The 20,892-nt window shown below is 42.5% G+C and overlaps 1 protein-coding gene across 1 annotated transcript in view; it reads right to left on the bottom strand.

The window, feature by feature from the left end:
- man1a2 (mannosidase, alpha, class 1A, member 2) overlaps positions 1-20,892 on the bottom strand; it is a 71,202-nt gene that overhangs the window by 8,200 nt on the left and 42,110 nt on the right. The window contains exons 6-9 of the mRNA XM_077579607.1: positions 19,652-19,732; positions 1,470-1,564; positions 1,228-1,351; positions 626-719 (exon numbers count right to left, since the gene is read on the bottom strand). Coding sequence (XP_077435733.1) covers positions 626-719; positions 1,228-1,351; positions 1,470-1,564; positions 19,652-19,732 — 394 coding nt within the window. The remainder of the gene's footprint in view (positions 1-625; positions 720-1,227; positions 1,352-1,469; positions 1,565-19,651; positions 19,733-20,892) is intronic.

Genomic DNA, 20,892 nt, shown 5'->3' with positions numbered 1-20,892 from the left:
CTGTGGGCCTTGCAAAATCAGTCAAAATCCAGTAAAACATACGGGAGTAAAGGGGATTGCTTCTGTGAAAATGGCTGGGATCGAATGAGTTAAGAATGTTAAATTCTGTCTTACAACATTTCCTGTACAGTTAAACAATACACAAATATTCTTCTTAATCTTCTATGTAAAAGCCTGGTTGGTCCTGGCACCTTACTACTTCCTATTAACTTTTTTATTTTTATTTTTTTAAACACATTTAAACTTTAACTTGTACCAAACGTGACAAAAGGGAAATAAGTCCCAGCAAATGTCTAATGGTGAAGTGATGCATGTCTTATGTGATTTGACCACTAGGTGACACTCCATCATAATAAATGACTTGATGAGGTTTGAGTTGACTTTGCACTTCCAGCCAAGCATAATTCCAAAAATAATAATATTGTGCGTGACATGACGCTGGGAGATGTTAACGTCTTTGGGCGAGCTGCCACAAAGTAATTACTAAGGTGGGAATGCTGTTTTCCCTCTCTTACATTTGTTCTCATCATAGACAACCAATGCTTCTTTTTGCTGTCTAAACATCTTTGTCCCCCAACCTCCAAACCAGAACAGGTGAATATTACAATACGTCAAGAGTACTCACGTTGGCCCCAGCGACCTGTACGAGGGTTCAGGTAATTTGGGTAGAGCCCGTTGGGTCGATCCATTTTGGCTAGTAGCTTTCGGATGTGCATTACCTGCAAAAGCAACACAGAACATCACAAATTTTACTTGCATTTTTTTCTCTTATTGCCTTAAAATGAACTATGTACATTTTTATGCAGGAAGAACTTTCTTGTCGATATTTTTTTAAACAGATGTTAAATTGGAATTTTAAAGCTTGTAAGAAAAACTATAAGAATAGTCAGCAACAAAAGTAGATGTCTTTAAAAAAAAAAAAGTTTCCAACATTGGTTTCCAACATGAACAAAGTCAAGAAAGCGTAAGATATGAGTCTGCTAGTTAAGTGACTTCATGCATCACATCACTGAAAATTTGCAAAATCAGAGGTTTTTTTGGTGCTCTTTCAATAATGCTCTAAGATGCCACAATATTGCACCAAAGCCATGGCTAATGGGAAAGTAGTAAGTGACATATTTGTATGGCAGGGCAGTTTATTTTAGCCTGGGTTGTTACTGAAAGCTACACTGTCTTGCTCCCTGCAAATATGTTGCAATAATGAAGTTGTGCCCATATAAGCGTTACCTTCTGGTAGTAGACAGGGTTTCCTGTCAAGTACGTGAGGTGAACAAACTCCATGTGTAGCGTTCCAAATTCCGCCAGGATGCTGCTGCCGGCTGACGCCCAACCCCAATTACGCCCAACGCCACTGTGGAAAGAAATACGGCCATTTTTAACACGTTGTCAAGACTTCACCTGTCAAATGAAGCGGCTTTGGAGTGGGAATGGGAGTGACACCTTTGAGGTTACTTGACGTTATCACTCACCTCTTCAGATTGACCATGGCCCACGGGATCCCTGTGGGAGTGTTGAAGGCAGGGAGCAGCTTCTCTGCAAGCTGCACCGCCTTAAACTTGAACATCTACAGGAGATGAGAAGTGGATCAAAACATGACGAATATGAATTTCAACCAAGGGTTTGCAGCATGTCTTCTACAAGGTCAGATTTGATAAAAAAAAAAAAAAGAAGAAGCTCAAGGTGAGATTTTCAAACACAGTTGTAGTAAATTACATAACATCCTCAAAATGAATATTGCAAAATTTAAAAAGGGAAATATTGGAAATTTAAATAGTCATTCTCATGATAGAACCTTGGCTTTAGTAACTGTATAGATATGTTTTAATTGATATTTATGAGGTATGTTGTACCTCATCTACTGTATCTACTGTGACAGATATGAATGTACCAGTACAACTCATCTGCGGTAAAAAGATGCTATGGCAAGTAGGAACAGTACACAATGTAATTATGGGGGGAGTTTCACCATCAACATCAAACATCAAAAGTGGGTTCCAGGCCCCCCGAACAGAACAGCTCAACAACACAAGAGCGATTGGCGATCATGAAGTTCTGGGGGAACTCAGTTACCCCATGCTTGAGAAGTACCACCAGAATCTAAACTGATTGATGTCAACATAGCACTCAGAACTTCAGAGACTATCAGATGATCTATGTTGTGGAATAGGTTAACCTAGAGATGCTTGACTATGAGACAAACAACAACACTAGACACATAGAAACAAATAAAAAGAAATTATTAAAGTAACACTTGTCATTAACTACGCTTCATGAGCTGGCGTACAACAGAAATGCGTTAGTGTCATGGCACTTTTTATTCTATGATGAGTGAAATTTTTGTAAGCACACAGTTGTGGTATGAGCATTAATAGGCATAATAATCTGCCAATGAAACTTGACTTTGTGTCACTAGCCTTGTTCCTCGTCGCTAATACGAATCCCTTAAGGCTAGCGGCGATCAATGTTAGTTGTTAGCTTTAGCTTACGGCTAATGTCAGAATAGTACGCTAGCTTACATGGCAAATGTTTGGGCACAATTTCACTGGAGCGGACCAGAGGAACTAGGGTGCGTCTGCAATAGGGATGAAACGATATCCAAACATCACAATAAGGTATTATCACGATATGAAGCTCACCATACGATACTTATCACGATTTTGTGGTGAGGTTGGTGATATAAAAAAGGTTACAATATTGTAAAAAAAAAAAGAAAAAGAAAAAAGAGATCATACAAAAAAAAGCACAATATTGTGCTTTTGTACATAACAGCAATGCATATAAACAACCTACAATTTCTAATAACACTTAATATTGAGGCACTTACATGCTAATGCATGCACACATAGAGTTCCTCTACATATTGACTTGCTTCCCAAGCACATTTCATTGCCCCTCATCTGACCATTAGCATGGATTTGAAACAGAAGGGCTAAAACATGCCTTATGAAAATTAAACTGCACTAAAAAACTAGCCACCAGAGGGTGCTCGAAGTGCACAAATGGAAATTTTAATATTGTGACATGACGACGACGATATTGTGGCAGTTTTAATATCACGCTATCACGATATTGCCGTTATTGTTACATCCCTAGTCTGCAATTAGTGTGTATTCAAACATATTTTGCAAATATCTACTACATATTTTTGCCATTTTTTAACCCTTTTTTAGCAATGCGACTAAAGACTTTTTTTGACAGATCCGTAACGATCTGTTACAGACGTCAGAAGCTAGCATTCAGTGATTTCCGCGACAAAAAAAAAAGACAATCCATAAAATTTGGCAGCTCTGAAGAACCGAGCCATGGATTTTGTGAACTGTTCCTTCCCTAAAATATATATACACATACAGTCAGGGTGCACTATAGTTACAGTGGTATTGTTTGTAGTCGTGTATTAAACTGTTGCTATTTTTGGTATGAAATTATTGTTACTTGGTAAGTAGCTGGGCCCATGACGACTGAGCGAAAAGCCAACTCCAAATCTATTCATAACAACTACAAATACAAGCAAGACAAGGTAGGGAGAGGACAGCATGCTTTTGAGAACTACTATGCTGACTGAAATAATGTAATGTGACGGGAGGATAAATGTACATGTGTTGCATATTCCAGACGAGAGGAAAATATGTTCAATGCTCAAGCCTGCCAAAAGAATTGTTGTATTGGTGCTGTAGTAAAAAGTGTAAATGTCTTTAGAATGTGTAAGAGATGAATACACACACACAACAAAATCGCCATTTAAAAACTACATTTTACTTTTACTTGAGTTACCATTGTCCAATATTTACATTTGTTTGATTATCTTAAACATTTAAGTGGGGAAACTGCAACAAAAAGTAATAATTTGAAAGGCAGTTTCGTCATTAATTTGGAATCGCAAGGTCTGAGAATAAGCAAAAACATTATGCTGCAAATTATGTTTAAAGGCTCACAGACAGACAAGTAGAATCATTTTCAAATAATTTTGTCCCTGATTGGTTGATTCGTTGTTTAACCGGATCCATGACTTTTGGTCTCCTCTAACACACAGGATTAAGATGTTTGTGTGGATGTGATGATTTTCCAGAAAGCAGATTTAGAATTGTACCAGTAAGGAAGTAAAGAGGCTAGAAAATGGCCCGTCTGACATTATCACTGGCAAAGTTAGCTGGATTTGTACTACAAAGGGAATGGTCCCTTTAAGACGCTTTTGGGTAGTGGCAGCCAAATGGTACACGGATGTTCCAGTTAGACGCATCAGGGAACTGTAATCCACAGCACAAAGGCATCCTAAAAGAGGACAGTAATCCAGTTATTACACGCAATAATGTCATCTGTAAACTGCAAACAGCTGGAGAGAAGCAAGATTACAAGTAGGTGATGACAAACAAAGTTTTTTTCTTGGGGGTCCAATGCAGGGCTAAAAAAGATGGCTCTAGCGGTGTGTAATGTCACTTCCCTCCCAGGGAACAAATCCAAGCTGGTGTACAGTACATGGTTGAGAAGCTCCAAACAGATATAGTGGGTTTGGCCTCCACGTGCAGCCTGGTCTCACTTCCACACTGAATTTGCCCACGGTGAGAGGTGCAGAGCAGGTGCGGGTATACTAATTACCTCCCGGGTCTGTGCCTATACATTGGGGTTTATCCCGGTGGACAACAGGGTAGCTTTTCTCAGCCTTCAGGCAGGGGTACGGCTCCGGACTGTTGTTTGTGTGTATTGCAGCTGTGCAAAGAGTCCAACCGTCTTGAAGTCCTTGGAGGGGGTGCTGGAAAGTAGTCCTGGTGGGGATTTCCTCATTCTGCTGGGGCACTTTAAGGCTCATGTGGCAATCAGAGTGAGACCTGGAAGGTTATGATTGGGAAGTTATTTAAAGGTGCATGGAAGCTCACTCAATCAGTCGACATGTGCTTTGTCGACTTGGAGAAGGGATTGTAACGTGTTCTGTCCCTTGGGGGATCTTTTGAGGAGTGCTCCAGGAGTACAGGGTACCGGTAGGCCTTATACAGGCTTTAGGGTGTCTGTCCTGCCGGCGTCATGAGTTTGGTCAGCATTGTCGGCGATAAGTCACATTCATTTCCAGTAAGAGTTGGCCCTTTGTCACCGATTTTGTTCAGAATGTTTATGGATAGAATCTCACCTCTAGTATTACCTAATTTGACCTATTGCTCTGAAATTTGGGAACATCATGTAAAACATCCATCCATCACTCCATCCATCCTTTATATGTTGCTCAATTAAACTGCAAAAGGAGTCCACAAATCAACTATTAAAAAAAAAAATCCAACCCCTTGAAAATTATGGACATTATTAAATTAGGATTATGTTATCTTTAAACAGTGAGATGCTTTCTTATTGTAAATATACATCACCGGAAGTAGTCATGTAAAAAGTGATACACTGACAAATAAAATATACTTGTACGTTGTGTATTTCCGTGTGCAAATGGAATGGAGCATTGAACAGAAAACCGTTGTGTTCTTACATATGGAAAAATTTATCACAACAGCTGTGCCCACCATTGAAATAGATCAGAGTAGAATATAACTGCTTTTACAATGTATAAACAGGTAAGTTTGTTTAGAGTTATCAACTGCTATATTGCAGACTCCTTGTCCTATGTAAACTAAATACGTTTGTGAAAGATTTAATATTGTCTGTTACCTGGCACGAGTTTTGGACCCCATGTCGCACTCAGAACAGCTTTTGCTGCCGTGTGCCCATTTTACATGCAAATACAAGTATAATTCAGCTGCACTTTCGTTTCAGGAGTCTACCAATACTTTACAGCAGACTGTTGGCTCTCTCTCTGACGTTGCAAGCCCTAACTGATTCAAAAAGACTGACAAAACAATACCTCTTAGTAAACTAGCTCTTTTCTGTTCACCACCATGTCAACATGCTAACAGTGGCAAACCAGCTCATCAGCAAAAAAATAACAAATTAAATAATAATAATAATAATAATATTTTTTAAAAAGGACACATTTACAGATGGCACAACTGTGAGTGGATGAAACAATTTATTCACACTCTTACGTCTCAATTTTTAGGGGCAGTCTGGAGCCATGCTATGTCTCCTGGTTGGGATGGAACACCTTGGTTGACACGTTTGTTTTTGTGAATGTTTAGGCCCTCAGAAATGTGCTTGTTCCGCCAGAAGAACAATTTTTTCATTTACAATATATAGTATATAATAATCTTCTTGGTGGAGGGGTTGACTATGTTACAGGGCGCACATACAAGCATGAATCGCACTAAAGGGATTATGGGATAGACTATGAAGTGTGTTGAATGGCTGGATGGTAAAGGAGACCCTTGAGGGTCAGCAGGAAAAACAGGATGAATTTGCCCGCTGTATTGGTGTAGTTAATGTACTGTATGTCATCTTCATGCCGTTTCTACTGGAGCTCATTTATTGTTTGCCATTTAACAACCTTGCACCCTATGCGGCTGGAGGCTTCGAACACGACTCCAACAGCATTAGAAGTGAAAATGTTTAGAATTTGGGCTTAGAGTGTGTGATCTTGTCAAAGGGAAACAAATTAGTACACGAGGCCTTGACTGTATATGCCTTGGTTCTTCCAGACAAGTTTTACTGCGTGTTAGCAAAGCATCTTGCCCACCCCAAGAGAAAGACTGAAAATAGAGCTGCCGAGAGTTGAATTTCTTCTCGTTTGAAGGGCGGATCCAAATGTAGGGCATCCACGAGAGCGTAATTTGCCAGCAGCTCCCAATATGTTGACTAATTCATTGTGAGACCATGTTTGCATGATCCCTTGTCCCAAATGGACTATTTCTTTGTATGCATATACAAAGTTTAATGGCTGCAGAGAAATGTGGTCACAGTTATATACTCCAGGATGATGATATATGCAGTATTATATTGATCGCACATAGTTTGGGTTTGAAATATTTCTCCTGTGACGCTAGTCCAGCAACTTTTCTGACACACATTGAATGATCAAGAAGATGACAATGTAACAGCAAAATTCATGGCATGCACTATACAAATCAGACTTCAGCACGATATGTTTGTTAAAGAATTCAAAAGAAGGCATCACACTGTCATACATCTCGGCAGGGGTGCTAAGCGTTAACATGCAAAACCATAAATCAACAGCACTATAATAATTGTCAGCCACGGTGTGAACTTGACAATAACACCTCACTTCTGTCTTTTATTTGCCAGTGCTATCAGTAATATTGTTCCGTTACTCCAAATACAAAACTACAGAGAGGCTATTGGTAAAAGTGAATGCTGTCATATGCTGGTTGTGCCGGAGTAAGGTTGGATGGATTTCATATCAGTTGCAAACTGAGCTATATTGAATTTGGAACTGTAACAAGACCACCTCTTGCAGGAGATTTCAGACCAGTTAATCTGGTTCACACCAGAGAGAAAACATTTAAAAAAGGGTGCAAGTGTGAAAAGCATACTTTTAGCTTAAAAAAGGCAGTGCCCTGCAATCTGTTTTGCCTTTTTCACCATCAGATGGCCTTTAAACAGTTCATTGAGTATTTAATTCCTGCCCCTTCAACACATCACTGAGGACACACAGTATAGAGAATGGAGGGATAAAAGATTGAGTTAACAACAACTTACTCCTCTGGTCCTACTCTTCTGAAGGCTCTTGTAATGGACATAAACATCATTCAGACTTGCCTACTTTATGGGATATTATGGGGATCAAAGAGATAGCTCAAATTTGTGATGAAAATGCATTGCAAATAATTTGTAATGAGAAAGAAATACCTCTACATGAGTCAATCAAAATCAAAAGCACATTTTTATTTTAGTCAAGACAATAAGGCTTATTACAGTAATAATTGATACAGCTATTGGGTGTCATTGGATTGTGCAAGTGTACCTAATGAAATGTCCAGTGCGTGCATGTAGAGAAGAACTACTTATGAACAAGTACATTCCTGAAGGCTGTTCCTTGCTTGAATTGTTGCGAATTGTCGTTATTTTTTCATTTTTCTATTCCAGCTTTCCTGCTTGGTCATTTCCGCAAACAATACCCGGAAAGCTTTCTGCTTTTTCTGTCCAAACTTGTACGCACATACGCACAGACACACACCTGACAAATTGGCGAAGGGAGCTTCTGGGGTGGAGGACTAATAGTATCATGAAACAAAACAAAGCTTTTCCGAACAACTAGAGCACATTACCATACTGAGGCTATGGGGATGGTATGTTCATACGCGGATTTGGCGGCGTACAATTCTGTGGAAGTTGGCATGAGTTGTGGCAAAACAACTGTGCTTGCTGATGTGGCTAAATAAATAAAAAACCTGACTTTCTGAATTCCTGAGAAATGTTTATAGCTAACACACAGTATGTTCATATATCCGAATCTTTCTAACTCAAATGTAGGGTAACTTCTGTACTATGAAACCCAAATATCTGGTCATTACAGCATATTTCAGGGATTTAAAAAAAAGAAAAGAAAGCACCCTGTATAGGAAGCCAGTGTCTAGCCTTCTCTTAATCCATCTTCTCCTTACAAGGAAGTAGAGGCCAACGTCAATGTGCAATTAGCTTGACAGCGTCAGTGTTTGACAAAAGAAGAGTGTGAGTTAAAGTCTCCCCAGGGAGGGACATGAAGCACCAAGCCAAAGGATGTACAGCAACGTGTTGTCACCGGTCCCAGGACAACCCACAGCTAAGCTCTGTATCAAAGTGACAGCGGAGGAGGGAGCTTAAGTGTGCCAGGATGGTACAAGAATATGCATGAAGAAAAAAAAAAGGCACGTCTAGACGACGATGCTTCAATTCACAACGCTTGGCACTGAAAAGGCAGGGGATAAATTGGATGCTAACGCAGCTCTATTTCCCAGCCAACTGTGTTTTGTTCCACCATTTTTTGCCCACAAATTGTATTCCATGTCAAATCTGTACCACCGAAGCTGCTAATCATCTTCTGCCTTCCACTTGACACCCTTCTTGTTCCTTCATCCTGACAAATTCAGTTGCTCTTTCAGTCTTAACCACATCATTAGCCTCTTTCACACCGAGATCCTGCCGTCGCTGGATCTGATTTTACCTTTCTTTTTTTTTTAAACAAATAAATAAGTTGAAGCTAGGAAGCAGAATATTGCTGCAACTGGACAAAAATACATATCTTTTGCTTTCAATACAGACGGTGAAGAAGTGAATGCAACATTACAGTATTACACATTTTACACAGTTAATATTCTGCCTTCGTTATAACCTTGAAAGCCGGGAGATCTGTGGTTGCCTTCGTTACATCCATTCCATTTCAGCCTCTTTCACAAAAACCAACATCTGACCTTGTTGGGCTGTTGAATAGGGTTGATCTCAAATGATGTCACGTTTTCCTCATTAATATGCATGAGTCGGACAAAATAAGAGAGTACGATACACACGTACACATCATTTTGAAAGAGAACGACGTCCCAGGCGTGAAATTTCAACATGGTTCAATCGACAAACACACTTTGGAACAGCTTAAACGGTGGTTGACATGCGGAGACCTCAAAGTGGGCGGGAAGAAAGCAGTTTTTGTAAGATTTATTGTATGATCGTTGCTGCCACTCCGGTGCGGTCTAGATGACTGCTAATATCGTGTAGGTCGCTAATTTTCACGAAAACGAAACACATTAAAGTCATGATTTTCATTGAAGATTTTAAGCCTACCTTTTGGCTGTTACTTCGGTCTAGTTACTTTTGTTAAAGTGGCGTGGTGACACACACATCTTAGTGACGCTGATCAACTAACATGTTGTAGGCTTAGGGTTCTTATACTTTATATTAATTTTCACATCCAAGCAGAAGTGGCTTCTGTAGGTAAACGCAAGGTATTTTTGTTGCATTTACACCATGATGTATAGTAGCTAGCATGTTATAATAGCCAGCTAGCAAGGCTAACGCTGAGAAAGCAGACCAACATACCTGCAATCGATTGGTTGTGGATTTTCAGCTGCTAGCCCATTACGACCGATGAAATGTGGAGGGCACATTTGGGCTTCCAGCTCATAAAACCCACAAAAAACAGTTTATCAAAAAATTTCAATAATGTGCAGAAATCATCATGCATACTTCCGAGTGTTTTGCATGCAAAAAAGCATGGATGGATGGATGATATTTTCAAGACGATATGTCAATCTTCAGTAGGTCCTGGAAGCACAGGCTTTCTTAATGCTTGCTGTCAGCTCTTTGTTTTTGAGTCTGGTGGCCCTCATTTTGCTCTTGATAGTATTGTATTACAAGAGGAAAACTAGGGCCACAATACAGTACTGTCAAGAGGAAAATGAGGGCCACCAGACCCAAAAACAAAGAGCTGACACAGTAAGCATCAAGAATGCCACGGCGCATTGAGGCAGTGATAGGCAAAAGGATCCCCAACCAACTAGTAAAACTTGACATATCGTTTTGAAAATACCATCCATCTTTGCAAATCACTGGGAAGTATGCATGGTGATTTCTTCACATTCAAATTTTTTGACATCCTGTTTTTTGGGGGTTTTATCAAGTGGAAGCCCAAATAATGTAAAAATAAACAAATAAATGCTTGAAATCACTGAACTTGTGGGCCCTAAATCTATAATCTATGAAAGTTTGACTTTTTGAATGGAATTATGAAAATTATTAAACTTTTCGAGGATATTCAAATTTTTTGACAAGCACCTGTATAGTTGTCTTCTGTGACATTTTTCGCGTAAATTACTGCCGTTTAATTGTACATGCTTGAACGCAGCGGAGACATTCCTCTGGAAACTCCCTTCATTCGATCCCGGTCACAACATCGCCAGTGACACAACGAGGCTGTTTTTGGACTCAGACGCAGAGGAAGAGGTGGAGGGTAAAGCAGCTTTTAATTAACAAAACAAAAGCTCTTCGATGAGAGGGAGAAAATAAAGACTATACAAACATTAACTGAAAGCGCTCCAAAAGGGAGGAAGTTCAAAACTACATTCAAAAACAAAAATCACTCTATGACTAAACAAAACTAAGCTATACAAAATTATAAACAAAGGTTCTCTCACGAGACAAGGCAATAAAGGCAACAAGGCAATTGGGTATCAAGGCTGTGGTCTATGGCAGGCTTCAGTGGCTCAAACGAAAACACTTCGGCACAAGACAGGGAAAACGCAGACTATTTAACACATGAGGGTAATGGGGAACAGGTGGAAACAATCAGGGATCAGGGTTGACACAGACACCACACGAGGAAGGGCAAGTGACCTGAAACGAGAGGAGTCAGACTTTTCACAATAAAACAGGAAATGACAAGACACCCTCACCGTGGTGTGACAGTACCCCTCCCCCTAGGGCCGACTCCTGACGGCCCAGGCTGGTCAGGATGATCCCTAAAAAAGTCTTCAATTAGAGAGTCATCCATGATGAAGCGGGAAGGTGTCCACTGTCTTTCCTCGGGCCCATACCCCTCCCAGTCCACCAAGAACTGCCTGCCCCGGCCCCGCTTGCGGACGGCCAGCAATCGCTTGACTTTGTAGACGGGCCCCCCATCCACAATCACAGGAGGCGGCGGGGGCGTAGGAGCCGGAACCAGAGAACTCTCCTTGACTGGCTTGACTTGGCTTGGCTTGCGTGGAACGTTGGGTGAACACGCAGGGACCGAGGCAGGCGAAGACGGACCGCGGCCGGGTTGATCACCTTGGAGATGGGGTATGGGCCCACAAACCGAGGCGCCAACTTTTGGCATGGCACCTTTAAATGCAGATGTTTGACAACCACACTTTGTTCCCTGGCTGGTATACTGGAGCAGGTCTCCTTTTCCGATCCGCTGCTCGCTTGCCTCTGTCCCTCTGGCACTCCAGAACCTGCCGAGCGTCTGCCCAGACGCGATGGCAACGACGGACCAAGGCCTGGGCTGAGGGAACAGAGGCTTCAGACTCTAGGTTAGAAAAAAAAGGAGGGTCGTATCCAAAAACGCATTTGAAGGGGGTGAGTCCAGTGGCAGAGGTGGGCAGGGAGTTATGGGCAAACTCAACCCAGACCAGGTGTTTGCTCCACGATGCCGGGTTCTGAGATACAAGGCACCGTAAACCGGTTTCCAGCTGCTGGTTGAGACGTTCCGACTGACCGTTAGCCTCAGGGTGGTACCCTGAGGTTAGGCTGGCTTTGGTGCCTATTAGGCGGCAAAATTCCTTCCAAAAGCGTGACACAAACTGGGGCCCCCGATCCGACACAATGTCTCTAGGGAACCCGTAAACCCGAAAAACGTGTTTAATCATGACCTCAGCCGTTTCCTTGGCTGAGGGAAGCTTTGACAAGGCTAAGAATCGGACCATCTTAGAAAATCAGTCAACTACTGTGAGAACGGTGGTCTTTCCTTTGGAGAGAGGAAGTCCCGTGACAAAATCCAGGGAAATTTCTGCCCATGGTCTAGAAGGAATGGGAAGAGGCTGTAGCAGACCCATGCGTGATCTGGTGGATGTCTTGTTTCGAGCACATACCGAGCAGGCCTCGATGTACTCCCGGACCTCCGGCTCCATGGAAGGCCACCAGAAACGCCGGGAGATAGCGTAAATTGTCCGTCGAACTCCCAGATGACAGGATAGAAGCGAGGTGTGACCCCAATGGATCACCTGTGGGCGCAGCTGCTCTGGAACAAATAGTCTATTCGCCGGGCACCCTTTTGGTAGGGTTGCCTCCCCGTTGGCTTGTTTCACTTCCCTCTCGATTGGCCATGTCACGGCTCCAATCACACAGTCCGGCGAAAGGATGGTCTCTGGTTCCTTAGTTACAGGCTCAGGATCGTAGAGACGGGACAGGGCGTCGGGTTTGACGTTTTGAGACCCCGGCCTGTAAGTGAGAGAGAAGGAAAACCGGTTGAAGAACAGTGCCCATCTGGCCTGGCGTGAGTTGAGTCTCTTGGCTTTGCGTATATATTCCAGGTTCTTGTAATCGGTCCAGACCACGAATGGATGCTTTGCCCCCTCAAGCCAGTGCCTCCACTCTTCCAGAGCCAGCTTGACGGCCAGAAGCTCTTTGTCCCCAACGTCATAGTTCCGCTCGGCCTTGGATAATCGTCGTGAAAAGAATGCGCAGGGGTGCATCTTTCCATCCTTCTCTGCGCGTTGAGACAGGACAGCTCCGATCCCCTCATTGGACGCATCCACTTCCACCATGAATTGCCGCTGTGGATCTGGTACTATGAGGATCGGAGCTGTGACAAATCGTTTCTTGAGTGCTTCAAAAGCGGCTTCAGCCGCCGGTGACCAACTGAACCTCACCAGAGTGGAGGTGAGGGCATGCAGAGGGGCAGCTATTGCGCTGAACCCTCTGATGAAGCGTCTGTAGAAGTTTGCGAACCCGAGGAACTGCTGAACCTTCTTGCGGCTAACAGGAGTGGGCCACTCCGTCACGGCCCTAGTTTTAGCCGGGTCCATCTGAACCCTCCCCGGAGCTATGACGAAACCCAAAAAGACGGTTTCAGCATGAAAGACGCATTTCTCTGCCTTAACATACAGTTTGTGCTCCAGCAGTCTTTGAAGAACCTTGGAAACATGGATCTGATGAGTGGCTAGATCTGTCAAGTATATGAGTATGTCGTCTAAATAAACATATACAAACTGGTCCAGAAAGTCTCTCAACACGTCATTGATCATGGCCTGGAAAACTGCAGGAGCGTTAGTGAGTCCGAAGGGCATGACCAGGTATTCATAATGGCCACTAGGTGTATTGAACCCTGTCTTCCACTCATCCCCCTCTCGGATCCTAATGAGGTGGTAGGCGTTGCGCAAGTCCAATTTAGTAAAGATCGTGGCTTGTTGGAGATTTTCAAAGACGGAGGACATGAGAGGAAGAGGGTAGCGGTTCTTTATCGTAATGTCATTAAGGGGGCTATAGTCTATACATGGCCGTAAGGAACCATCTTTCTTCCCCACAAAAAAGAAACCTGCTACCGCTGGTGATGAGGAAGGACGAATCAGTCCAACCTTCAGGGAAGTTTCGATGTAATCCCTAAGGGCCGCCTTCTCTGGTCCTGAAACAGAATATAGGCGTCCCTTGGGAATGGTGGAACCAGGAATCAGTTCTATGGCACAGTCATAGGCACGATGGGGTGGGAGCGACATGGCTTTGGTCTTGCTGAAGATCTCCTGGAGGTGATGGTAGCATGGAGGCACGGTGCTCAAATTCGGGTATTCTGCGTCTGTGAAGGATTTGACAGAAATGTGATCAACCGTGGTGATGTCTACTTCTCGGTTTGGTGAACCAATCCCATGGCTCACACAATTCTTTCCCCATCCCAGAACTTCGCCAGTTACCCAGTCTACATGGGGATTGTGTTCACACAACCAGGGGTGTCCTAGGACCAGGGTCCGTGAAGGAGACTGAAAAACGTGAAAAACTAGGTGCTCCTTATGTTTGCCGACTTGGAGCTGGATGGGTTCTGTGATGTGCGTAATAATGAATAGTTCACTTCCATTCAGTGCCCTAGCCTTAATGGGCTTGATTAACGGCTCAGTCTTGGCTCCTAAATGTCTCACCAGCCCCCAGTCAATTAGGCTCTCGTCGGCCCCAGAATCTATCAGGGCATAGAGGTCTGTGGGAGTGGTGTGATGATTGATCCTTACTGACGTGAGTCTTCGTGCAACCGCCGCCGGAGTCGTGACTTGACTCACCTCTTGGGTCCTTTTGGCTGGGCAGGCGACCACGAGGTGATCTCGGTTCCCGCAGTAGAAACACAGCCCTTCCCGCTGTCGACGCCGTCTCTCCTCCAGCGAGATCCGCGCTCTGCCCAGTTGCATGGGCTCTTCCTCTGGTTGCGCGGGAGCTGGTTGGCACTGAACTGACAGGGATCCGAGAGGAGCTGACCCCCCTGATGTTGGGAAGCGCGGGAAGCCCTCCATTGTCCTGGTCCGGCGAGCGCAGCTCTGCGTCACCTCCTGCAGCCGATGATCCGTCCGTATGGCCAGGGCGATGAGGGAGTCCAAATCCGGTGGAAGATCGACTGCGATGAGAAGCTCCTGGATGGACGTTGCCAGGCCCTTGAGAAAAACGTCGTAGAGCGCCGTGGTGTTCCAGCCACTCTCTGCCGCAAGAGTGCGGAAGCGTATGGCATAGTCACTCACGGAGTCCCTTCCTTGGATCAGACTGCTTAGCTGCCGGGCCTTTTCCCGGTCGGAACAGGCTGGGTCAAAGACTCCCTGAAGAGCGGCTCGGAATTTCGGGGCGGAGCTGCAAAGTGGGGAACAGCGGGCCCACTCTGCCGTGGCCCAGACTCTGGCTCTTCCAGTCAGGTGAGAAATCATGAAAGCCACCCGTGAACGATCTGTGGGAAAAGCCTGGGGGGAGTACTCAAAATGAATGTCACAGTCTGTTAAAAAGGCCTTGCATTGTCCTGGCTCTCCAGAGAATCGCTCAGGAGAGGCTAACTTGATCCCTGATCCGGTATATGGCACGGGTAGGATCGGCAAGGTAGCTTGAGTCTCTGGCTCGGACGGAGGGCTATTGGTGCGACTTCGAGCACACGGAATCTGAGCTGAAAGCTCGGTCATTTGCGTTGCCATGGCGGTCTGAAACTTCTCCTGTCGGCGTAGACGGGCATCCTGAGCCCGCAAAGCTGCGATCAATTGCTCTCTCTCTGCTGAGTCCATGCTGGCCGAAGTGTTCTGACACAACGAGGCTGTTTTTGGACTCAGACGCAGAGGAAGAGGTGGAGGGTAAAGCAGCTTTTAATTAACAAAACAAAAGCTCTTCGATGAGAGGGAGAAAATAAAGACTATACAAACATTATCTGAAAGCGCTCCAAAAGGGAGGAAGTTCAAAACTACATTCAAAAACAAAAATCACTCTATGACTAAACAAAACTAAGCTATACAAAATTACAAACAAAGGTTCTCTCACGAGACAAGGCAATAAAGGCAACAAGGCAATTGGGTATCAAGGCTGTGGTCTATGGCAGGCTTCAGTGGCTCAAACGAAAACACTTCGGCACAAGACAGGGAAAACGCAGACTATTTAACACATGAGGGTAATGGGGAACAGGTGGAAACAATCAGGGATCAGGGTTGACACAGACACCACACGAGGAAGGGCAAGTGACCTGAAACGAGAGGAGTCAGACTTTTCACAATAAAACAGGAAATGACAAGACACCCTCACCGCGGTGTGACAGCCAGTTACATAGCCGTAGACACCAAAGCAGCAAAAGTTTGTTGTAACCATAATACGTCTGTTAAGTATATTTATGGCAAAATAGCGAGTCAAGTCACAAGTTTTGCCTTGTACAAATACACGCCCTCAGTCGCCTGCCTGTGTTTCTTGTTCGAAAATCAAATGGCCACGCTCATGCGCTGTTCTAAAAATAGTAGTTTGGGCGTAATTGTAAACTGCCCTATTAAACTATGCAAACTCTGTTTGTTTCATTATTTTTTAAAGAATAGGAATCGAATCAAGGAACTGGAGTCGTCCAAATTCAAACAATGCCCAGCCCTAAGCCTGACAACATTCCGACAGACCGTTTACATGATCAAAATTAACTTTTGATCTGATTGTCAAAAGGCATATTCCACTCCTAGGAACACAAATCAAAATTGGCCAGCTTATTCTGACTGAGGTGTTTATATGGAGCATTTTCATTCTGTTTAGGATTTTAACGTGGTTCTAATTGGAATACAAGGCTCCATGTAAACCCTGCTACTGATGGATGATCTCCACTTTATTGAATATATCAGATGGTTAAAACAAAAGTGATAGAAAAATGTGATATTAGCATTTTTAACAATAACAATGTTAGCGGAAAATATAAATAGCAAAGTCGCACGTTTTACTTATATCATGTCTCCTCCTCATTATAAGCACAGCTCATTGCTTTACATCCAAGCCAGTGGGAAAAGGCACCACGCTACTACCTGTTCAGTAGTTTAGCAAACAGTGGCAAGTGCAGTGTGTAAGCCTTAATATGGAAAAACAGTTCTGTCATAGTGTATAAGCATTATCTAGCATTGCAAAATGATTAAGTTGATTTATCTAAGTGCTCACCCCTACCTCTAAATTTGTGCTGTCACTAGCAGTGTCTGTCGATAAACTTTAATCATCTGACCGCGACATATTCTAAGGCAGTATCAACTAGTATCAATATACCAAAGCTAAAGAAAAGAAAACCCTGCATCTTTCTCACATTATTTGGGAATTCCTGCTGCATGTCTCCCTCTTATCTTAAGTCTACCAATCTGTGACTCATCCTCATCTCTGAGGTGTGCAGACATCTAAGTGCACGGACAAAGATCATACGGATGCCCTCAACCTCCAGTTTTGTCTACTGCTATGCTGTTTTCTTCTATCCTGACTGATCCCACATGATTTTCACTTTGTGTGTCAACGATACAGGATTCGAGGGGTTAAATGCTCGCATCAGTACCTTCTGCTTATCAGTATCAGCCATCCCTTCCAAACAACTGTGATTCCATCAGTTTTTCACCCTCTCGCCTTTGTATGCCCCACATCCCTCCTTTCCCACTGCTTCTATTTTTATTTATGCATGCTCTGATGGATGGCTGAGTGTGAGGTGGAAGGAAGGAGAATGGGAGACAGCTGAAGAAAGGCGACGTTAGGTTTAGCTTTGGTGAATGCCAAGTGACTTAGTAAACACAATCAACATCAAAAAGCTCACAAGATAACATTTTGTGTGTGTTCATTTCTAATGTTAGGCACACTAATAGGAGCAGCCTGTTATTTTACAGTTATTTTAAGAAGAGTTTTAAAAAACAATATATCGTCACTGTTGGGCGGAATGCTTATGTACTGTGAAAATGACAACTTTTCAGGAAGTCGAAAACATAACAACCAAAAAACCCAACAACAAAAAACTGCTTGTTTGGAGTTTCCAGACACCGCTTTGTTCAAATAGTATTATACCTTATATACCATTTCACACTCACATCAACACAACACTACCCAAAAAATACATTCAATCAATAATTTAATATGTAAAAAATAAATGAATAAATATTATGCTGACATTGATGATAGTACAAAGACGGACGGGGCTGGCAGCAGGCGTGCACTTTTTAAAGTCCGCATTTAAGACATCACAAAAGCCAATGTCTGTCCTACGTCATCTTCACAAACACCTTCATAAGTTCTTAAGTCATGAGTAATGCAACTGAAAATCGAAAATCAAATTGAATTGGTCTGGAGTGAATCAGCCCTACCATCTATCCCCCCACACACACACTTTTTAATTGCCTCCCAACCCCACCCTTTTAATTGGTTAACACTTGGTAAAAATAACAGACTAAGTGGAGAAGGACCATTAGTATCGATCAGAAAAATGATCTTGACCAAATTTGGACATATGAGGTTTCCGCCAGACAGCAACGATATGGTAGTCCAGAAATACTGTTTTTAAAGCCAATAAAACTGTCAAACTACCAACTGTGTGTCTGGCTGTTTTCACTTTTTTCTTCAATAAGTCAAAATCAAGCTGTACAAAAGTGCATCTGCAGGTTTTAAAGAAGCCAAATTGAAGACTTTAAAATGTTATTTAGTCACTTTAATCAAATTTAAGAGTGATTATTCATCAAAAGTGGTCCAAACTGAGTCAATATTGTATTACATAATTTCAGGAATTAACAATAGAATACAAAGAATTTTTGAGGATCTACAGACACAATGAACAGGAATTGCAAAGTAACTTACAACTCAATAGTATATTATCAATGATATTGATAAATATTCAGTTAGATATTCCACCAAAGAAAAAATAACATTGTATGCAAAACAAGTAACTACACAGAAGTAGTATTTTCTTATAGGCACAAATAATACAGTACGAAGGCGCTAAATAGGAAATAATCATAGAAAACTATCGTATTATTATATCATTATTCATGACTATATAGACACGGCCAGTGTTGGTTTGAGAAGGCCACCACAACATGCTTCATTGCCTCATGGTGACCATGTTCCAAAACGGCTTAATCCACTCATCCATTTTTTGAGCTGCTTGTCCTCACTAGGGTCATGTGTGTATTGGTGCTTATGACAGATTAATGTTGGATTTAATTTGAATGAATATGAATTTTAGTCCATATCGCTGAGTTAACATTTTGACTACCCATTTATCTACTGATAACATTCAGTATCTTGGTCAGGCATACTTCAACATGGTCACAATGACCTGGGATTGAAACCACAAGCACAGTGGATATAATACATACAAATGCATTGCAATATCAATGTAACTAAAGAAAAGGAAACCTTGTGAGAAATATTTGCTCCATAAACCAAAGTAACAATGATCAGAGCTCTATCTCAACGGTGTTGTAAATTATCATGATTTATCAATGATAATAGCTGAAGTTGGTGTACTAATACTTGACTTGAGAGGTAGGTAACAAGACAATATTGCAATAATGTATGTTGTTTTCCTTCAAAAAGTCTATCTGCAGTAACTAGTAAGACGACTAAAGTGAATGATTGTACAGCAGAGGGCAAAAGCCGCCCAAGGATGACAAGAGAAGCCCATGGGCCTCTCCAAAAACAGCAGACAATTGATGAGACATTGTGAGGCAACAGTTAACAACAAAAATCTGACTTGTTTAATCAAAACCATCATGGTTTGGCATAAAGGCAAAATCATAAATAAAACTTTGTCATTGTCTAAATACATCTGCACCTATATGCACATAATGTGTGTTTAGTTATGGAAGAACCAGAGGTGAGGACTGACCTCTTGTCCAGAGAGGTAGTAGGCTGCCAAAAGGCCACCGATGAAGCGGATGTTGACTTCAAACACAGACACCTCGACATTCTGCAACAATGGGAAACGGCAAAGTAGTACATCAGAGAGAAATAGAGAAATGCTTATGAGAAAATAGTTAGCAAAAAGTTTTCAATTTTCTAAGACAAAGTTGTACAACCAGCACAAGAGCTGATATCATTTATTTGTATCTCAGTTTGTTGTTTTTAATATTTGAAGACCATGGTCATTTTGCAATGTTAAAAGAAAATGTGATTAATTTGCTACGAATATACATTATAACCGCTGGCAAGTCGTGTCTGCTTAGTTTTCCCGACAGACGGAAAAAAAATATGCTGTAAAAGTACTACACCATGCAAGTCTAGTTCTTAGACTAATTGAAGACTACAATGTTAATAGGTGTGAATTTAAGTGGGACTTGTGAGTATGTCCAGAAATTGACTAGTGAGATCTAGAAAATGGAAGGGAGGAATAGCATTTGGTGTTCAGACGTTCGGCACATTTGTCAAGTGGGCAGCACATCTGTCACACAGTTCAGGGGTTGTTGGGTTTGAATCCATCCTGGCTCCATCCTGTGTGAAGAGTTCGACTCTTCTTATGCTTGTGTGGTTTTTCTCTAGATACTCGCCATATGCATGTTGAAGACTCTAAATTGTCTGTAGTTGTGAATGTGATTGCAAATGGCTGTTTGTCTCTTATGTGCCATGTGCTTGCTTGGTGACCAGTCCAGGGTGAAAACCACCTTTAGCCCAAAGTCAACCGGGATGTTAAAGCCTTGATGAAGGCCTGCGCTCTTGCGGTGTTTCATTTCAGATTCACACTACTATAAACAGCCATAAAACTACTTTATATCCCTCACAGCTGTCACGTGTCTGTCATAATCGCACAGCGCCGGAAATGAAAAGTGCAAGGTTTTATCGAGAATCCTTCCTCTAATGGAGCTCATAACTGTAAGTGAAGAGGATGGGAGGCGTGAGCAGAGGTTAAGCTTAATTTATGTTTGTTTGCAAAGCACAGTGAAACTGTATGTTGATGACACGCAGGTGCACTCAATTGCTGCATTTGCATCACTCCATCCTCCCTCAAAAGAACAAAACAGAGTGATAGTGAAAGCAATGACAGCAGCATGGTTGCAGGAATTCATGCAGTTTATGAGCCGGAACCTTCTTGGAAATGCTGTGGAAACTAAGGGACCCAAAAATATTTGTTAT

This window comes from Vanacampus margaritifer, chromosome 11 (genome assembly GCF_051991255.1).
Source record: "Vanacampus margaritifer isolate UIUO_Vmar chromosome 11, RoL_Vmar_1.0, whole genome shotgun sequence".
In the NCBI taxonomy this organism is placed as follows: Eukaryota; Metazoa; Chordata; class Actinopteri; order Syngnathiformes; family Syngnathidae; genus Vanacampus; species Vanacampus margaritifer.
The sequence above is the reverse complement of the archived record's forward strand: the minus strand, read 5'-3'. Positions and strand labels throughout refer to the sequence as shown.